Source organism: Mauremys reevesii, linkage group 8 (genome assembly GCF_016161935.1).
Source record: "Mauremys reevesii isolate NIE-2019 linkage group 8, ASM1616193v1, whole genome shotgun sequence".
Taxonomy (NCBI): domain Eukaryota; kingdom Metazoa; phylum Chordata; order Testudines; family Geoemydidae; genus Mauremys; species Mauremys reevesii.
In genome coordinates this window covers 17,992,681-18,009,075 of record NC_052630.1, presented here as the reverse complement: position 1 = coordinate 18,009,075, position 16,395 = coordinate 17,992,681, and the positions used below count along the sequence as shown (strand labels likewise).

General features: G+C 41.1%; 1 protein-coding gene across 7 annotated transcripts in view; it reads right to left on the bottom strand.

Annotated features, from left to right (window-relative positions):
- The window catches only part of LOC120370360, a 79,741-nt gene that overhangs the window by 29,434 nt on the left and 33,912 nt on the right, over window positions 1-16,395 (bottom strand). For all 7 annotated transcript variants that reach the window (XR_005583713.1, XM_039484924.1, XM_039484925.1 and 4 more), the window contains 13 exons: window positions 13,902-14,065; window positions 13,421-13,533; window positions 12,548-12,669; window positions 11,345-11,563; window positions 10,882-11,025; window positions 9,247-9,410; window positions 8,406-8,518; window positions 6,880-6,995; window positions 5,617-5,835; window positions 4,315-4,470; window positions 4,050-4,210; window positions 3,409-3,518; window positions 3,033-3,154 (listed from right to left, as the gene is read on the bottom strand). Coding sequence is in view for 6 of the 7 variants with exons in the window: in XM_039484924.1 (XP_039340858.1) it covers window positions 3,033-3,154; window positions 3,409-3,518; window positions 4,050-4,210; window positions 4,315-4,470; window positions 5,617-5,835; window positions 6,880-6,995; window positions 8,406-8,518; window positions 9,247-9,410; window positions 10,882-11,025; window positions 11,345-11,563; window positions 12,548-12,669; window positions 13,421-13,533; window positions 13,902-14,065 (1,923 nt within the window). In the remaining variant the exon portion in view is untranslated. The remainder of the gene's footprint in view (window positions 1-3,032; window positions 3,155-3,408; window positions 3,519-4,049; window positions 4,211-4,314; window positions 4,471-5,616; window positions 5,836-6,879; window positions 6,996-8,405; window positions 8,519-9,246; window positions 9,411-10,881; window positions 11,026-11,344; window positions 11,564-12,547; window positions 12,670-13,420; window positions 13,534-13,901; window positions 14,066-16,395) is intronic.

Genomic DNA, 16,395 nt, shown 5'->3' with positions numbered 1-16,395 from the left:
GAAATAAAATGGATGATGGTATAAAATAAAATTCAGAAAATATGGGATGGGCCATGGCAGGAAAGATAAACCGCAAACCTTCTCAGAATAGCTCTTCCCCACGCACGTAGGATCAAATTCTATGGTTCCCTGCACAGCGTCAGAAATCACCGAATGCATTATTATTATTTATTATTTGCACTGCAGTAGCACCTAGGAGCCCCAGTTGTGGACTAGGATCCCCCTGTGCCAAGTGCTGTACAAACACACAACACAAAGACAGGCCCTGCCCCAAAGAGCTCACAGTCTAAGTAGCATAAATGAGTGAGGAGGGCAATTCAGAAGATTCCACATCCCCCGCATGGCACTGAACTCCACAGCAGGAGGGGGTGAAGGGAAAGGTGTTAGGTGGGCAAGGAAAGTAACACAATGTACGGACCCATGGGACAGCAACAGAGGGTATAACAGGCCGGCGCTGCTGCTGTGACCAAAGCTCTGCAGCGATCCGAAAGGATAACCCCATCCTTCATTTGGATAGCTTCCTCTATCCCCAGAACTTTCTCCCCTACATTTCTATTGGCTTCCCCAAACAAGAGATGCAAAATTGTTAAAATCCCACCTTCTCAGCCAGGTGACGCATCAATAGTAAACCAGGGAACTAAGTTTATTTAGGACCGTGAGCACGTGTATGTACGTGAACACATAATTTAATCTGTTCCACAACTGTTATTTCCACAACTGTTACTTCTTTCTATCCATATGGTGAATCACTTTGCTAAAGTGAGGGCAGGTCTGCCCTAGAAAAGGTTTGCTGGCCTAGCTATACTGGCAAACCCTTCTAGCATAGACACAGCTTATGCTCAAAAAAAAGTGCTCTTGCTGCTATGCTGGTATAGCTGATACTGGTTCCCTGAGCAAAACACAGTAACTCTTCACTTAACGTTGTAGTTATGTTCCTGGAAAATGCAACTTTAAGCGAAACGATGTTAATTGAATCCAATTTCCTCATAAGAATTAATGTAAATGAGGGGGTTAGGTTCCAGGGAATTTTTTTTCACCAGACTTTTATATATATATATATATATATATATATATATATATATGACACACACACACACACACCGGTACCACGATATAACGCTGTCTTTGGGAGCCAAAAAATCTTACTGCGTTATAGGTGAAACCGTGTTATATCGAACTTGCTTTGATCCAGTGGAGTGCGCCCCCCCGGAGCTGCTTTACCGCGTTATATCCAAATTCGTGTTATATCGGGTCGCATTATATAGGGGTAGAAGTGTGTGTGTGTATACACACACACACACACACACACACACACACAGTATAAGTTTTAAACAAACAATTCAATACTGGTACACAGTGATGATAATTGTGAAGCTTGGTTGATGTGGAGGAGTCAGAGGGTGGGTTATTTCCCAGGGAATGCCTTACTGCTAAATGATGAACTAACAATTGGCTGAGCCCTCAAGGGTTAACTCTCACAGTCTACAAGGCAGCAGAAATGGAGGGAGGGGAGAGAGCATCGCAGACAGAGACAGAGAGATGCACATTTCCCCTTTAAGTACACTGCCTTGTTAATTAGATCAGCTTGCTGAGACCGCAGCTGCTGCTGCCAGCAAGCTCCCTCTGTCCTGAGCCCTGTCATGTGTCCTCCCTGCTCTATGGAAGATGGGGTAAGGGAGGTGCAGGAGCAGGGGGGGAAGGGGAACACCCTGACATTAGCCCCCTTCTTCCTCCTCTCTCCCCCGCACAGCAAGTAGGAGTCTCGGGGAGCAGCTCCAAGGCAGAGGGCAGGAGCAGCACATGGCAGTGGGGGGAGGGACAGCTGCAATTGCTAGTCTGCTGGGCAGCTGCTGCACAGGAAACTTAGGGGAGTGGGGAGCTGACAGAGGGGATGCCGGTCTACCCTGGTTCCAAGCCCCCACCAGCTAGCTGCAACGGGCTGCTCTTCCTGCAAGCAGTGACAAAGCAGGTGGCTGCCAAACAATGTTAAAAGGGAGCATTGCACAACTTTAAACGAGCATGTTCCCTAATTGAGCAGCAACGTAACAACGAAACAATGTTAACTGGGACGACTTTAAGTGAGGAGTTACTGTAGGCTATACCAGCAAGAGTGCTTTCATGCCAGTATAACTGCATCTACTGTAGGGCTTTTCCCAGTATAGAAATGTTGTTTAAAAAAAAAATCACACCCCTAACCAATACAACTATGACAAAAGTTTCCAGGTTAGACTTGGCCTAAGTCATATTGCTAAAGATCTCCACTGGGGGCCAAAAGGACGTAGATGAACCTTAGCAAGTGAATTCCTTAGCGCTGGATTTTCAGAGATATTGTTTTAATTCAAGTCAATAGGAGATGCAAGTGTTCCATACTTATGAAAAATCAGGTTCTTAAAGGGTTAAGTTGCCAGAGAAAAACTAAGCAAAATGATGACCATAATTTACCATTTCACTGCTCCAGTTAAACACCAGATCACTCTACTGTGAATCAAATTAGCCTCCTCACTACATGCACAATCTAGCCCTTAATTTTAAGATTATATGAAATAAACTTCCAGGGCCTAATGTTGGTCCAATTTTACCACAGTGTAACTCCACTGAGGTATACTCCTACAGGTTTACTTCATACAGTCTTACAGTTCAGGGTCAGCTTGTGCATGGAGCGAGGAGGCCAATCTGAATGATTTCAATAGAGATACTCTGGCATTCAATTGCAGTACAGTGAAATGGTGAATCAGGCCGATCTCTTTTCTTACCATGAACTCAGTGAAGTTACACTGGTACAGAATCAGACCGACATACTGAGGAATCAGACCTTACAAGTTTACTTCATACAATCTTAAAATTAAAGGCCAGACTGTGCAGAGAAAAGAGTGATAGGCAAGCATTCCATCTCCATGTCCTCCTCAAGGTCCGGACACATTTTCCATTTTTCCTGGATCTCCCCCTTGGGCAGCAGAACGCTTCTCCCATTCTTAAACACAGACAACTGAGCCCTAAATTAGGGTTCAAAGCCCCAGACATCATGAATTTACCTCCTTCTCTTTTGCATATCCACTTTCTCAGAGAAGAACAATCTGCTGGGGAAAGGTATTGCTTGAAGGCAACCACACAGTCTTCTTTAGTGAGCATATGCCTCCTGTTACGTTTCATGACCCTGCCAGGAGACGGAGAAAAGCCAAGTTGCAAAACCGAATGAGATCAACTACAGCATCTCTGGATTTGAGGGCATGCGGCATGGCATTTTTATGTAAGGAAACTGTAGCTACTAGCCATGGTACTGGTTTAGTACCCAAGATGTCCTCTATTGAGGATCTGTATTCAGCCCTGACTAGGATAGGCTTGATGATTTTCTCTCTAACTGCTATTGTCCTATTTAAAACAACGGCATCTGTCAAAACTTGGTCTCACCATGCACTTTCAGCCTGAGCAGATGTGCCATCGACCCATACATATCTGAAGTCTTCTTTCTTATAGGTCAAACCTATCCAGCTGTTCTCCCCTTTAAACTGTATCCAAGCCTAGAACGCAAAAAATCCATTCAAACATGTTATTAGGCCTCTTTTATCCATTTTGCACTTCATCAACATGTAGGATCCTTTGTCCTGTTACCATATGGGACGGAGTGACTCAAACCATTTGGTTCTTGCTCATTTTTATTAAGTGTCTAGCTTTTTCCTTTTGTGTGGGTGAGCCCACTAAGCTCTCCCAGAGCTGCAGGTCCCACACTCCCCAGCCACCCTAGCTACAAAGCACAGAGGACGTGACACTCTCCTGAGCTTGCCAATAGAGTTCCCTGTGGGATAATTGCAGCAGGCATAACTCAGAGTCACTCTTAGAGCCACCTAGGGCCATTCTTTCCTCAGATGCACTGAGTGTGACTCAGCCTACCGAATCAGAAAGCACAATCATTCAGCAGGCAGCAGCTTATAATTATATAGATGGAAACAGAGCACACAGTGCATCTCCTACCTAAAGCAAAACAAAAATCCTCACACAATTACGAAATCCCCCAATTTTAAATCTGTCAATTGAGAAACTAGACAGGGTACCTTTTCTGCACTGTTTGTAATTTTAGCGAGGTCCGTCTCCTTAAAGCCCTGACACGCACTCCTGGCCTCAGTCCACGTTCTAGTTTTAGTATCTTCCACATAGTAACACGCCTTTCGAAAATAATGCCATCGAGGCCCCTGGGGGCACAACTGCCTGGAAACTGAACACCACAAATTGTTATGGTACCCGACTTTGGAAATAAAAGAGCCGACGGGGCCTCAATAAATACAAGGATATGAACGTCCAAACTGTTGCTTTCTGTACCTTCGCTAGGAGAGCACCGTGGATCCTGAGACTGTAAGCTGCAAGTAACTCTGGCAGTGCCTACACAATGTCCAGTAACACCGCTGCAAGGAAAACCATTGGTGCAGGGATGGCAAGTGGCTTGACAATCTGAGCCATAGTAGCCTGTCTGGCAGCCTCAAAGGAAGTTTCAGAGTTAAATGACAAAGTGCAGAGAATATTCAATCCCTCATTCATTTCCTCCATTTCAGAGAAAATAAAATGTCTTTTTGAAATTTATTCCATTTAAAAAATACTATACAGGCTCACATCCAGCGATCTGGGCACCAACCCCATAAATTAAAGTCACACATACATCAATAAAGGAATGCCCCAAAATACACCCACCTCAGCCCATTTCCACAACAGCCTTAACAAAGGGAAAAGATAAGCTTTGCAATGAGTAGTTTTAGCTTTTGTGTTAAATATGGCACTATTTACACCACATCAGTGTCTCTCTATTCATTGGGTCATACTTATTTTTACTGTTCAGTCTGTTTCTATAGACATATAGGGCCTGGTTCCCATTTACACAGGTGGAAGCCAGGAGTAACTCCTATGAAGTCATGGAATTACTCCATGTTTACACCAGGGTATCAGAGAAAAACTGATCCTTCTTTCTCCATTTCCTGTGTTTCTAAGAGCACTCTTCCTTCTTAGTTCTGAGGTCAGATTCTCAGCTGTTGATCTACCCCCTATGTACCACTGCAGCAGCACAACGGGGATGGAGGGCTGCTGACAGCAGTGGGGTGGGGAATACTGGGGTGGCACGTAGCCAGCATTACTGTATGCACCCCCTCAGCATAGTGAGTGACCCAGAAATGTTGCAGAGTATGCTGCACTCAGGACCACGGGCCTGGCCTGATGGCACCCATTAAAAAGCTCTGAAATTGATCTAACTTGTGCAGAAAGTCAAAAAGGACCCCGGATGCCCCAGCACTGCAGGGCAAAAATATAGCAAGAGCCACGTGTAATCCCCTCCCTTCACATGGCTGGCAAAGTTCAAGTGTACCTGAAGATCTGACTAATGAAATAAGAATGTGTCTTTAAAAAGTAAACCAGCTCTCCCTTTCTGGAGGAGTGTAGTTGTCATTCTGAAGGGTATTTTTGATGGACAACAACAGTTATGGGAGACCAAATACAAGAGATATCCTTTTAAAGAGGACTCACAGAGTTTAATTTGTATTTTAGTTAATTGATTGTTGTAGGGTAGTCTGATATGATAAAGTAAGAGGAGCTAATGAAGTCTGGGGTATAGATAGAAATATATACACAAATACTTACCAGTTTTAAGATATAATGCATCAGCTTTATTAGAGCTTCTAAATACCTCTGTTCCACTAACCAAATGATATCGTTTCTGTGAACGGACTACTCCAGTACAATGTGTTTTCTCATACAGGCATGCCTTTTCAGCAGATTCGAGAGATGAGTATACTTTTGGCAACAAATTCTGTCTTTGTGTTATTATGTGGCCTGCATAAAACTGAAACATGTCTTCAGCTAAAAGAGAAGGAAAAATATCCCAGAATGAAACGGCAGATACACTTATCCCCACCCCAAAACAGGAAAGACTTTCAAATATAGATACCCTGCAGCTGTTTCCCAACATTCCCAGTTGTCCCCAGAAAATTATAAAGGATAGTTACCTAGTACCGCCTTCATTTTCATAGACAATATATCTGACTGCCTTCCCATTACTTATGGATTTATCCTTACAACACCCTTGAAAGACAGTAATACCTCCCTATCTCAACTCTGTACAAGGGGAACTGAGGCACAGAGCAAGTGACCTGACCAAGGGCATACAGGAAATCTACTGCAGAGCCAAGAACCGAATTCATATCTCCCAAGATCCAGCCCAGTGCTTCATACTTCATCCTCTAGCACAGAGCCTAGAAATCCACTGCAGTTATCCACTTGCTATAGTAATCCTAGTAATTCACTCAAGGAAAAAGCCAAAAGGTACATACACAAAAATGCAATGTCCAATTGCATGCCTAAATATTAGCATGGTTTGGCCAACTGCACACACAAATCTGGTGACTGTGCATACATATGGGTGTTTAGACTCATTGCACACACAACTGTATTAATTATATATGAAAAATGAACGTGTGGAATTGTGAATGTGTTGGGCCTGATTTTGATCTTACTCAGACCAGTGTAAATGGACAGTGACTGTGCTATATTCAATGGAATTACACTAGCATGTGAAGAAAATCAGGCCTGTTGTTGTTCATTGACTCAGCATCACCCTTTTCAAATAGATAGTCTATTACGCATTCAAGTGCTCCACACTGCTGATTAAGATTCTCTAAGTGAAGTATCTTTCATAGAATCACAGCTGTATGAGTGAAAGGATAAGAACATTTTCCAAAAAATCTATGCAAACAAATGAAAAAAATAAAATCTGTGTTTACATGTGGAATAAGTTCATTAAAAATACTGAACCATTTGTAATAAAAACAGTCGGTAGAAGCAAAAGAAGAAATGAAAGAACAAAGAAATGCAAGGACTGACCAGAAAAGTTATTCTGTTACTTACCTTCATTTCTTTTACACACAAAATTATATTTTAAAAGGCAACTAGCTGCTTCTAAAGCTACTTTATTATGCTGAAGAAACACACAGTTTTCAGTTGCATCCCGTTGTACGTTTAACCTGAAGTAAAAGCAAAATTCTAATTACACTTAATAATAAATGTAAAAGAAACCCTCCAACATTACTGCAGTAAGTTGGCTGCATAGCTGGATCCGAACAAAACCCACAAAGGTTAAGACTTCAAGAGCAAAGGGTAAGGCTTCCCATGTAGTAGATAAGCAAAATTTGTACAATTGATGCTGTACAGTACAATTTATAATGAAAAAAGTTATATATACACACACATAGTAGTACCCTGTTTGCCAGAAAAAGAGGAATAGAAAATACCACACATGCAATGTAACAAAGTTAAATTTGAGAGTTTGGGAAGGGGATGGGAAAAATGTATCACCCCTCTACACCCAGCAGAAACAGAAGCAAAAAGTTAATAGTGGCAAAGGGCACTGGCAATATTAACTGTTCTGGGAGCCCCTATCTCTTAGGAAATCCATTTTGTCTTTGTCTAGGTCTAGTAACGAAAAGTGTGGTGGTGGTAGGTCTTACCAAACACGTTCTCAATGCCCAGTGTGCTCAAGACAGTGTAGACTTAAACACACACTAAGTTGGATGAGATAAAGTCCAGCATGCGTTAAAGTCCACACCAGGTTTCTAGAACATGTTAGTTAGAATAGGTTGGGTCACACCTTCTGACACCACACCTTTAAATCCTATTCTAGACAAAGGAGAACATTTCTACAGGTATTTGGGCACCTAATTCCTATGAAAATCAATGAAAGTTAGATACCTAAATACCTTTACAAATCTTTCCCAAAGTCTTATAGCAGTGTCCTAGGTGCAGGAGACAGGTACGAAATGAGCAGTCCTGCTCTCATGGGAACCAGGGCAGACCCAGAAGCAGGAGGCCTCTGAACAGCTTATTCTGTGCCTTTCTTGGATTTTCAAGAGTTATAGAGTTATGTTATAAACCCTGGATTCTTCCGCAAGCCAAATGACATGGCCCCTGACACACTGGGCTATAATCTGGGACCATGATCACCTGCACCACTATCTTCATGCAGAGAACATTCAAGGAAGATGAAAACACATAGCTATAGTTTATAAAAGCCATTACACTACATTGTGGACAAAACAGCATCTGGGACTTATCTAAATGCATTGAATGTGTCCACATCACAATACTTTTAATTGTACATACACAGGATGTGATCACTGAAGTATTTAAATTCCTAAAATAAATGGTGTTTATTAATCCAAATGCTCAAAAGAAAAACAACATTATAACAAATACATTAACATCTGGAGGGAACTGTCTATTTTTTTTTAAGGAACTGTTTAATTTAGCATGATACAAATAGAATAATGAGTCAATCATTCAAAACTGTTAGTGACTACAAGTAATAGAGCAAGAAAGCGAACAACCTATGAACTCTGTACTCATTCTCATTCATAAAAAAAATCAAGTTAGGTTACCAGTTCAGAGCTGTGTTTACTCTGGATCCATCTGCCCACTGCCACTCAGAGGCCGATGTTTCCCATTTCATTCCTATCCATGCTGGCTGTTTTATCATCTTTTGTAGCCAGTCCTGTAAAGTAACAATATATACTACACTAGAAACTGACAAACAAAACTTCGTGTGTTTTACTAGCAGTTTTTTATGTCCTTCCCATAATTTGATATTGTCTGAATCACAGGTGGTAAATTGTTAACCCTGTCACAAAATCATTTTCTGTTGTGTACAGTTTTGGGTGCCACCCTAAGAAAGATGTGGACAAATGGAGAGAGCAACAAAAACTGTAAAAAGTTTACAAAATCTGACCTATGAGGAAACGGGAAAGAAACTGGGCACGTGTAGTCTTGCAAAAAGAAGACTGAGGGGTGATCTGGTAACAGTCTTCAAGTATGTTAAGGGCTGTTATAAAAAGTACAGTGATCAGTTGTTCTCCATTTTCACTGAAGGTAGGACAAGAAGTAATGGGCTTAATCTGCAACAACACAGATTTAGGTTAGGTGTTAGGAAAAATCTTTTTAACTATAAATGTAGTTAAACTCTGGAATAGGCTTCCTAGGGAAGTTGTGGAAGCCCATCACTGGAGCTTTTTAAGAATGAATTAAGACAAACACCTGTCAGTGATGGTATAGGTATACTTGGCCCTGTCTCAGTAGGGCTGGACCAAATGACCTCTCAAGGTCCCCTCCTGCCCTACATTTCTATGATTAAATTCTGGATAGACCCCATTGTATTAACCACAAACAAGTAACCAAAAGTCGGGGGAAGGAGACAAACCATTCATAGTCTTTATAACGTCAAACCTTTTCAGCCGACGATTCCAGCTGCAACAGACTTGTTCTTTTAAAATGGTTGCAAAACAGCCTGGCTTCCATCCAACTCAGAGTTCTATTCCTTTCTATAAAGTAACAACGTCCATTCCAGTACCACCAGCCAGGCCCAAGAGGACATTTCAAGCTGTACTTGCCTGACATCATTGAAAGAGAAGAGAAAAATACTATATAACAGCTTTCTTCTCCAATTAAAAACTTGTTTCCTGTGAAATTTAGCTTCTCATGCCCCCCTCACCACACAATTGTTTCTGTTCTACCAGATTTTTTATATTTTGTGGTGGGAGCATTTTTAGAATGAAGAGGGTGACTGTTAAATGTTTTACTTCTTCAGGGAACACTTTCAGTTAGTTTCCTACATATGGCAGCTATTTCCTTATTTATGCACAAAAATATCCATTTGCTTGTGCAAACTGAGTAGGTGCACATGCAAATGCCACTTTAGTGAGTATGCAAATAGATTTGGCAACACATTTTGCTTTATTGGAGGCCTGCTGAAAATGTGGTGTTCTCTGCTGCCCAAAGGCAAAATTCACTCCTGTGTAGAGCCAGCAATAAGTCACTGCACCAGATAAGTCTCACTTATGCCTGAGTTTGAGACTAGAGGTGGGACTTTCATGGTGCAATTGCCTTGGGCTAGCCCTCTGCACAGGGGTGAATTTCACCCCAGAGGAGGGCAACAATACTGTACACTTTATAAAGCAAAACTAAAACAATCAACAAGGCCCCAGACCTTCACATCACACTACCTCTCTCTACTCTTTATACTCAGAGGCGCAGGCAAGGTATCTGGGATATATATGAATTGAAATGTGCAACATTCTTATGAACAGACAAGATATGTGAATGTGAATCTCAGCACCTTAACTGTCCACCAAGAAAGAAAGAAAGAAAGGGGTCACAGAGACAGGGAGAGCAAAGGAGGGAGCCTAGGAATTCACATACTCATGTCCGGCTTACCAGTCTTAAGGGCATCCCTTTGGTTTTGCATATTTAATTTTTAATGCTTTCCCCTGAGAAATGAATGACACATTCTTGCAGTACATATGTAGCACAGTAAAAATATTTTATTCTGCAGACAGCACAAGTGGGAAGTGCTATCTCCCTTCTGAGTTTTGCAAATCTCTCTCTGCAGGAGAAAATGATATGTAGCCCTGTGTAATCTCAGTGAAGTGAACAGGCTTGTAGGGGGAGTAAATCATCCAAATTTCATTCTTTATTATACTAGTGTCAATCTGGACTAATTACACCAACTTTAAAGGAGTTACTAGAAATTTATGCTGGAGAAGGCAAGAACAGAATCTGGCCTTTTGTGTACTGATGGAGCTTTACTGTAGAATTACAAAGGACTCCTCCTTATTTTTGCTGATACAGACTAACACAGCTACCACTCTGAAACCTACAGAACACGGAAACATTATTTGGCTGCATATAAGAATTATATGCCATAAAAATGAAAAATCAGTGCACATTTGTTGGATTCTACCATAGTGTTCAGGGGGGAGGGTTCTTTTGTTATTTTTAAATACTTTCTCCTTGGCTGAAGGAATTCTCAACTTTCAATTCCCACTTTCAGACAGATTTGACTTTTTAAAAAAAAGGCTTTACCTAAATTACAGACACCTACATCCTCTGGCTCAGCACAAACTGCAGTGTCCTCACACTTTCCGGATACGGTATTGCACGGCTTGTCCCAGTAGCAGTCTGGGCATTCCTTTTCACAAGACGGTCCGTAGTATCCAAAATCACAAGCTTAGAAAGAAATTAAAATCCTGAAAAACCTCCATAATAGTTACATGGACACTAACTGCTGGAAACCATGCTGAATAATTGCTTCCCAGGTCTAACATATGTGAAATGGTTAGAATTTCTTGCTAGGGGTCACTAGAATTTAAGCCAAAATAGGATTTCAGAAACCTAAATCCACTTAATACAGAGCACAATATCATGTAAGCTTCATAATGAAAACCTCCACCGGAAGCTGTAATATTTTATTAGGGACAAAATGTATTGATACCCTATATCCATTCTAACATATCCTGAAAAGGTACCTCTAAATAATGGACATTACCTGATTTTAAGTATGTTGCACTTTGTGCAAATCCACTGATAACAAATTCAGAGTCATGTATTAGGAAATAACTGTCTTGCCATAACACATAGCCAATGCATCTGGACCTCTGCATTACACAGATTTGTCTGGCCAATGTGTGGTTAGTGTATTTAGCTGATACTGCTGGAGTTGGGAAGATCACCACTGCATCCCAGATACTTATGAACAAATCAAGATCTGGAAGAGGGGGAAAAAGTTTTCACTGATTTAGCAAAACAGTGCTATAGTACAAGACATTAACTCATCATTAGTGATTAACGTATATATCTCTTCACAAAACCATCCACAGTATCCAAAATCACAAGCTTAAAAAGAAATTTAACACCAACTCTGAAAAACTTCCATAACGGTTACATGGACACTGACTGCTGGAAACTATGCTGAATATATGCATATATGTGTCTACACAAATGTATTACTTTGTATATTTCTACATTCACTTCAGTCACCTTCCAAGTTTTTAATGAAATGCATAAGTAACGTCATTACTAGTGGAGTACCTCAAGATGATTAATTAACTCAACAGAAATTATGCAAAATTTATCATTTGAACAGTAATAAAAAAATCTGTTATTACGAATAGTCTGCTGACAATGAAACAAGAGGTACTTCTCTGCATTTCTTCATAGCCAGAATATATAAGTCAATGGGAGTCATTAGTCTGAAGCACCACACAGTATTCTGAACAACATTTTTTCTATGTAACTTCAGGTGTCTCAAAATATCAGAGAACAATCTGTATGTATTCACCCAAATTCATGCATACTCGCATGTAACATGTCATCTCTCCCTCTGAGCCTGTCTTTTTAAAACTGTGTCCTGAAACTTTTGATGGCCTTTGATGCCAAAATGAAAGTTCCCTACTGGACAGTCTTGAATGAGTTTGAGTGAGAATTCTTTGAAATACTTTGTTGTAATGAGTACTTTTATCATTGCCCAGTGCTGCTACAGAAGCCCTCTGGGAAATAAAATGACTTCAATCTCACAGGGAAAACTACTCTTGATTATTCAAAATTTTAAACCAGTAAGGGTGAAATTCACCTGGGTGGAGAGAGACAGCCCAAGTCCTAGGCACCATTTAACGCCTACTGAAATCCTCCATGCTGGCCACCTGCACAGAGGTGAATCCCACAGTAAGTGAATATAAATCAGATTCCAAACCTGGTTCTGCTGGTTTCTTGCACACCCATTTCTTGGCTCTCCTACAGCTTGCTGCAGCGACAAGTTCGCCAGCTGGCATTTCAATACATCTCAGCCAACTGTTTCTCTTTCTAAAAGTTAACCTGTTGTGGAAAATAAAAACAACTCAGGGGACTGTTATTTTTGTGGGTAACGAGCAATCTAACTTAAAAATGATGTCAGTACACGGAACCACCCCAGGTAGGACAATGGCAATGATAAAAGGTATAGAATACCACAGGGCCAGGAGGAAACATGACTAAAAGCTAATGTGATAATTGTCTGTAAGTGCCTGCCAGGGATTAACAAAAAGCATGGCAGTAAGAGAGAGGGGAATTCTTATTAGCACCCAGTGGAGTCACTACAATTTAAACCAGAACTGATTTCAGAAAATTAAGTCTACTTTACTACAGAGCATGATATCTGGGTAAGTATCAATATGGTGAAAACCCAATAAACCGAGAGGTTTTTTTTTTAATCAATAAAGAGGAAGAAACATTTTATAATGTAAGACAATGGAATAGCCACAAAGAAAGGTTAAAGCCGCCACTTCTAGCAGCTCCAGTTGGCCTGGAGTAGTGAACTGCAGCCTCTGGGAGCTGCAATCAGCCGAACATGCAGACACGGCAGGTACACAAACTGGCCCGGCCCGCCAGGGGCTTTCCCTGCACAAATGGCAGAACAAGTTTGGGAACCACTGGACTAGATGGCTCTTACCTGAATATTTGGACATTAACATTAATATGTCTAAGCTAATAAAATTGCGATTTTTTTTGGATCTCATTATTGTTTTGATGTGGTTTCAGATCACAACCACACTATGCTAGATACACATAGATTGCTTCATATACAGACCATTCCAATACACTAGATGCATTATCTTCATGTGCCCAGGTCCAGGTGCCATCTCGGTTTATATCTTGCAACCCTGTCCATGTGGGTCCATTCAGAGATGATTTAATCCAACTCTGTATACAAAAGTTTTCAGAAACAAAAAGGAAAAAGTGTCTGTGGTTTTACTGTTTTTATCAAAATGAAACAGGACAATTATTATTAAAAGAGAATGAAACCATATTATCTGAGTCCAAATCTGCAGGTGTTTCATGCCAGAAAAAGTTCACTGAGATCAAGCCAATTCCTTGGATGCTTGATACAGCAAACACCTCTGATCCAAAAACCTTCCTGTGGTGCCTACAGCTCCACATAAACAGCAATGGAACTTCTAGATGTTCAGCACATGCCATAATACCTGAATGGTGTCACCCTTCCGGAAGTTCTGTCAGCCTAGGCCAAAAACCCATTAAGAGAAGAAAAGCGGCGACATTAATAACTGTACCAGTTCTTCCGGGCTTTCAAACCAAACAAGTTCAGCACCTCTGTATCGACTGCAGGTGGAATTGGCATCCATCCAGGATTTCGCTTTCGCACGTGAGATATAGTAACAGTACCTGTTCCAGTAGCGCCACCCGGCCTCATCTGGACATTGTATACTGATTGTGGCTTTAAAAAAACAAACAAACAAAACCACAGCATTGATCTCTGTTATGTCAAAAACAACACGACAGGCATTACCCTTAAAAAATATTCACATTCTTTGTGTTCACAAAACTGCCAGCAATTCATTCTGGGGTAAATTCCTCTCTGCAAAGAAACCTGGCACAAGGCCTATGCACCATTCAAGTCCTACTTATCCACTATTACAGTGATGTGATTTAGGTGATGTGTAGGCCTTGAGCTGGCATTTTGCATGGTGAGGAGGGTGCATGTATGAACAATTCATCCTCCACACGACTCCCTTTGAATTTAACAGGGGCTGCACAATGAGATCCCTGGGAACCACTTTGAAAATTTAGAAGTTAAGGTATGAGAGAAAATACATATGTTCCTCAGCCTCCCGAGCTTCCATAATTTTTTTTAAAATTGGATGTGATACAGTAAATTTTCCTGGATCCTCATCAATAGGTCTATCAAGATACTTCTCTTTCAGCTCACTGAAGAGGCTTTAATGAATCTGTTTGCAGTGCATGGACAGAGAATAGACCAGAGAGCCATATGAACAATTGTTTACCTACATTTCTGTGCACAATTATATTTATGTGCACAAACTGGATGAATAGACACATCTGTAAAATTTAGCACCTACAATAAGGCCCTGATCCTGGAAAGTTACTCATGTGCTTAAGTGTTTGCAGGATGAATGCTTGAGTGTGCAATTTCTGTTATTCCACAGGCAAATTAGTCACCTGTGTGTCCAGTGATGCAACCTGTAATCTCTACAATATACAGCAGAGACCCCGTTGCAATTTCAAGTTGAGGTTTGCCCTGATGTACTTAGCCAAAATTTCCCTTCCTATTACTCTTGAACAGTGTGTCTTGTGCCAAATGTCAGCTCAACTGCTTCCCTCCACTACAAAAGTGGCAGCATCTCCATGACGCTATATATATTCTGCAGCATTTGTGAAACTCTAAGAATCCATGATATTCCTCTCAGGTCAGTTTTACACTGATGTAATCCCAGTGGCTTCAATGCAGTTACCTGTATCTGAGAGGAGAATCAGGTCCTATCTTTCTGCCTGCAGCACCAAATACCATTGTATTCAGACTCCAACATATTTGTTAGTACTTTATTCTTTGGAATGAAGAGGTGTTAGAGGGATGCAAATTATGATTATTAACTTGCTTCTTAAAGGAAAATCAGGCAGTTCCTCCCACAGCCCTGAACTATAAGATCATGGTTTAAATAACCCTTATTATGTAGCCCATTATTCTTAGGCCTCTATGTGCTTTGTAACATTGCTGTAATGCAGGTTCTTTCTATAGTTCTTTCTGTTTTTAATGTCCACACAGACAAATTTCGCTATGAGCAGTGCATTTTTAAGAAGTGCTGACCCGAAGTGAAAGCATTCTTCCATATGGTTCCTCTTTTGATTTTCTTAGGCCTACAGCAACTAAGTATACACCAGTCAGCACAACATTTATCTTAGTCATCATCACTGGTCTAATATCACTCTGAACACTGTCTCTTTAGATTATATCCCTTTCCCTGATCTTTTGTTTTCAAGAACATAAGCTTCTCAAGGCTGGGACTGTCTTTCTCTGCACACATACTACTGCAAGCTAAATAATAATAAATCTTAATATTCAGCCTTGTGAGTTTTTGGGTGAAAGCAGAAGCATGTATCACACACATATGCATTTATATGATCATTAAAAAAATAAAAGGCCCAGGAAATAAAGGAAAATCTTTCTAATTATAGTAGTAGTTAAGCTCTGGAATAGGCTTCCAAGGGAGGCTGTTGAATCCCTATCATTGGAGGTTTTTACAAACAGGCTAGACAAACACCTGTCAGGGATGGTCTAGGTTTACTTGGTCCTGCCTTAGTGCAGGGGGGTTGACTAGATGACTTCTTGAGGTCCTTTCTACCCCTACATTTCATAGAATATCAGGGTTGGAAGGGACCTCAGGGGGTCATCTAGTCCAACCCCCTGCTCAAAGCAGCACCAATCCCCTGACAGATTTTTGCCCCAGATCCCTAAATGGCCCCCTCAAGGACTGAACTCATAACTCTGGGTCTAGCATGCTAATTCTCAAACCACTGAGCTACCCCTCCCTATGAGTTGCTGATTAGCCGCAATCAGAGTCACATAAGGGCTACTCAAACTAGTTAGCAAGAGTCCCCAAGGGACTGTCTGCCAGTTGGAGTTCCAGGCACACATCTTCCTCCTCCCTTGCACTGGGAACTGTAAGGGAGGGTGGCGTAGAAATTGGTTGTGCCAGCTGCCCACCCGTTGAGGACTCCCCTCTATGCAAGGGGAAACAGGGCCACATT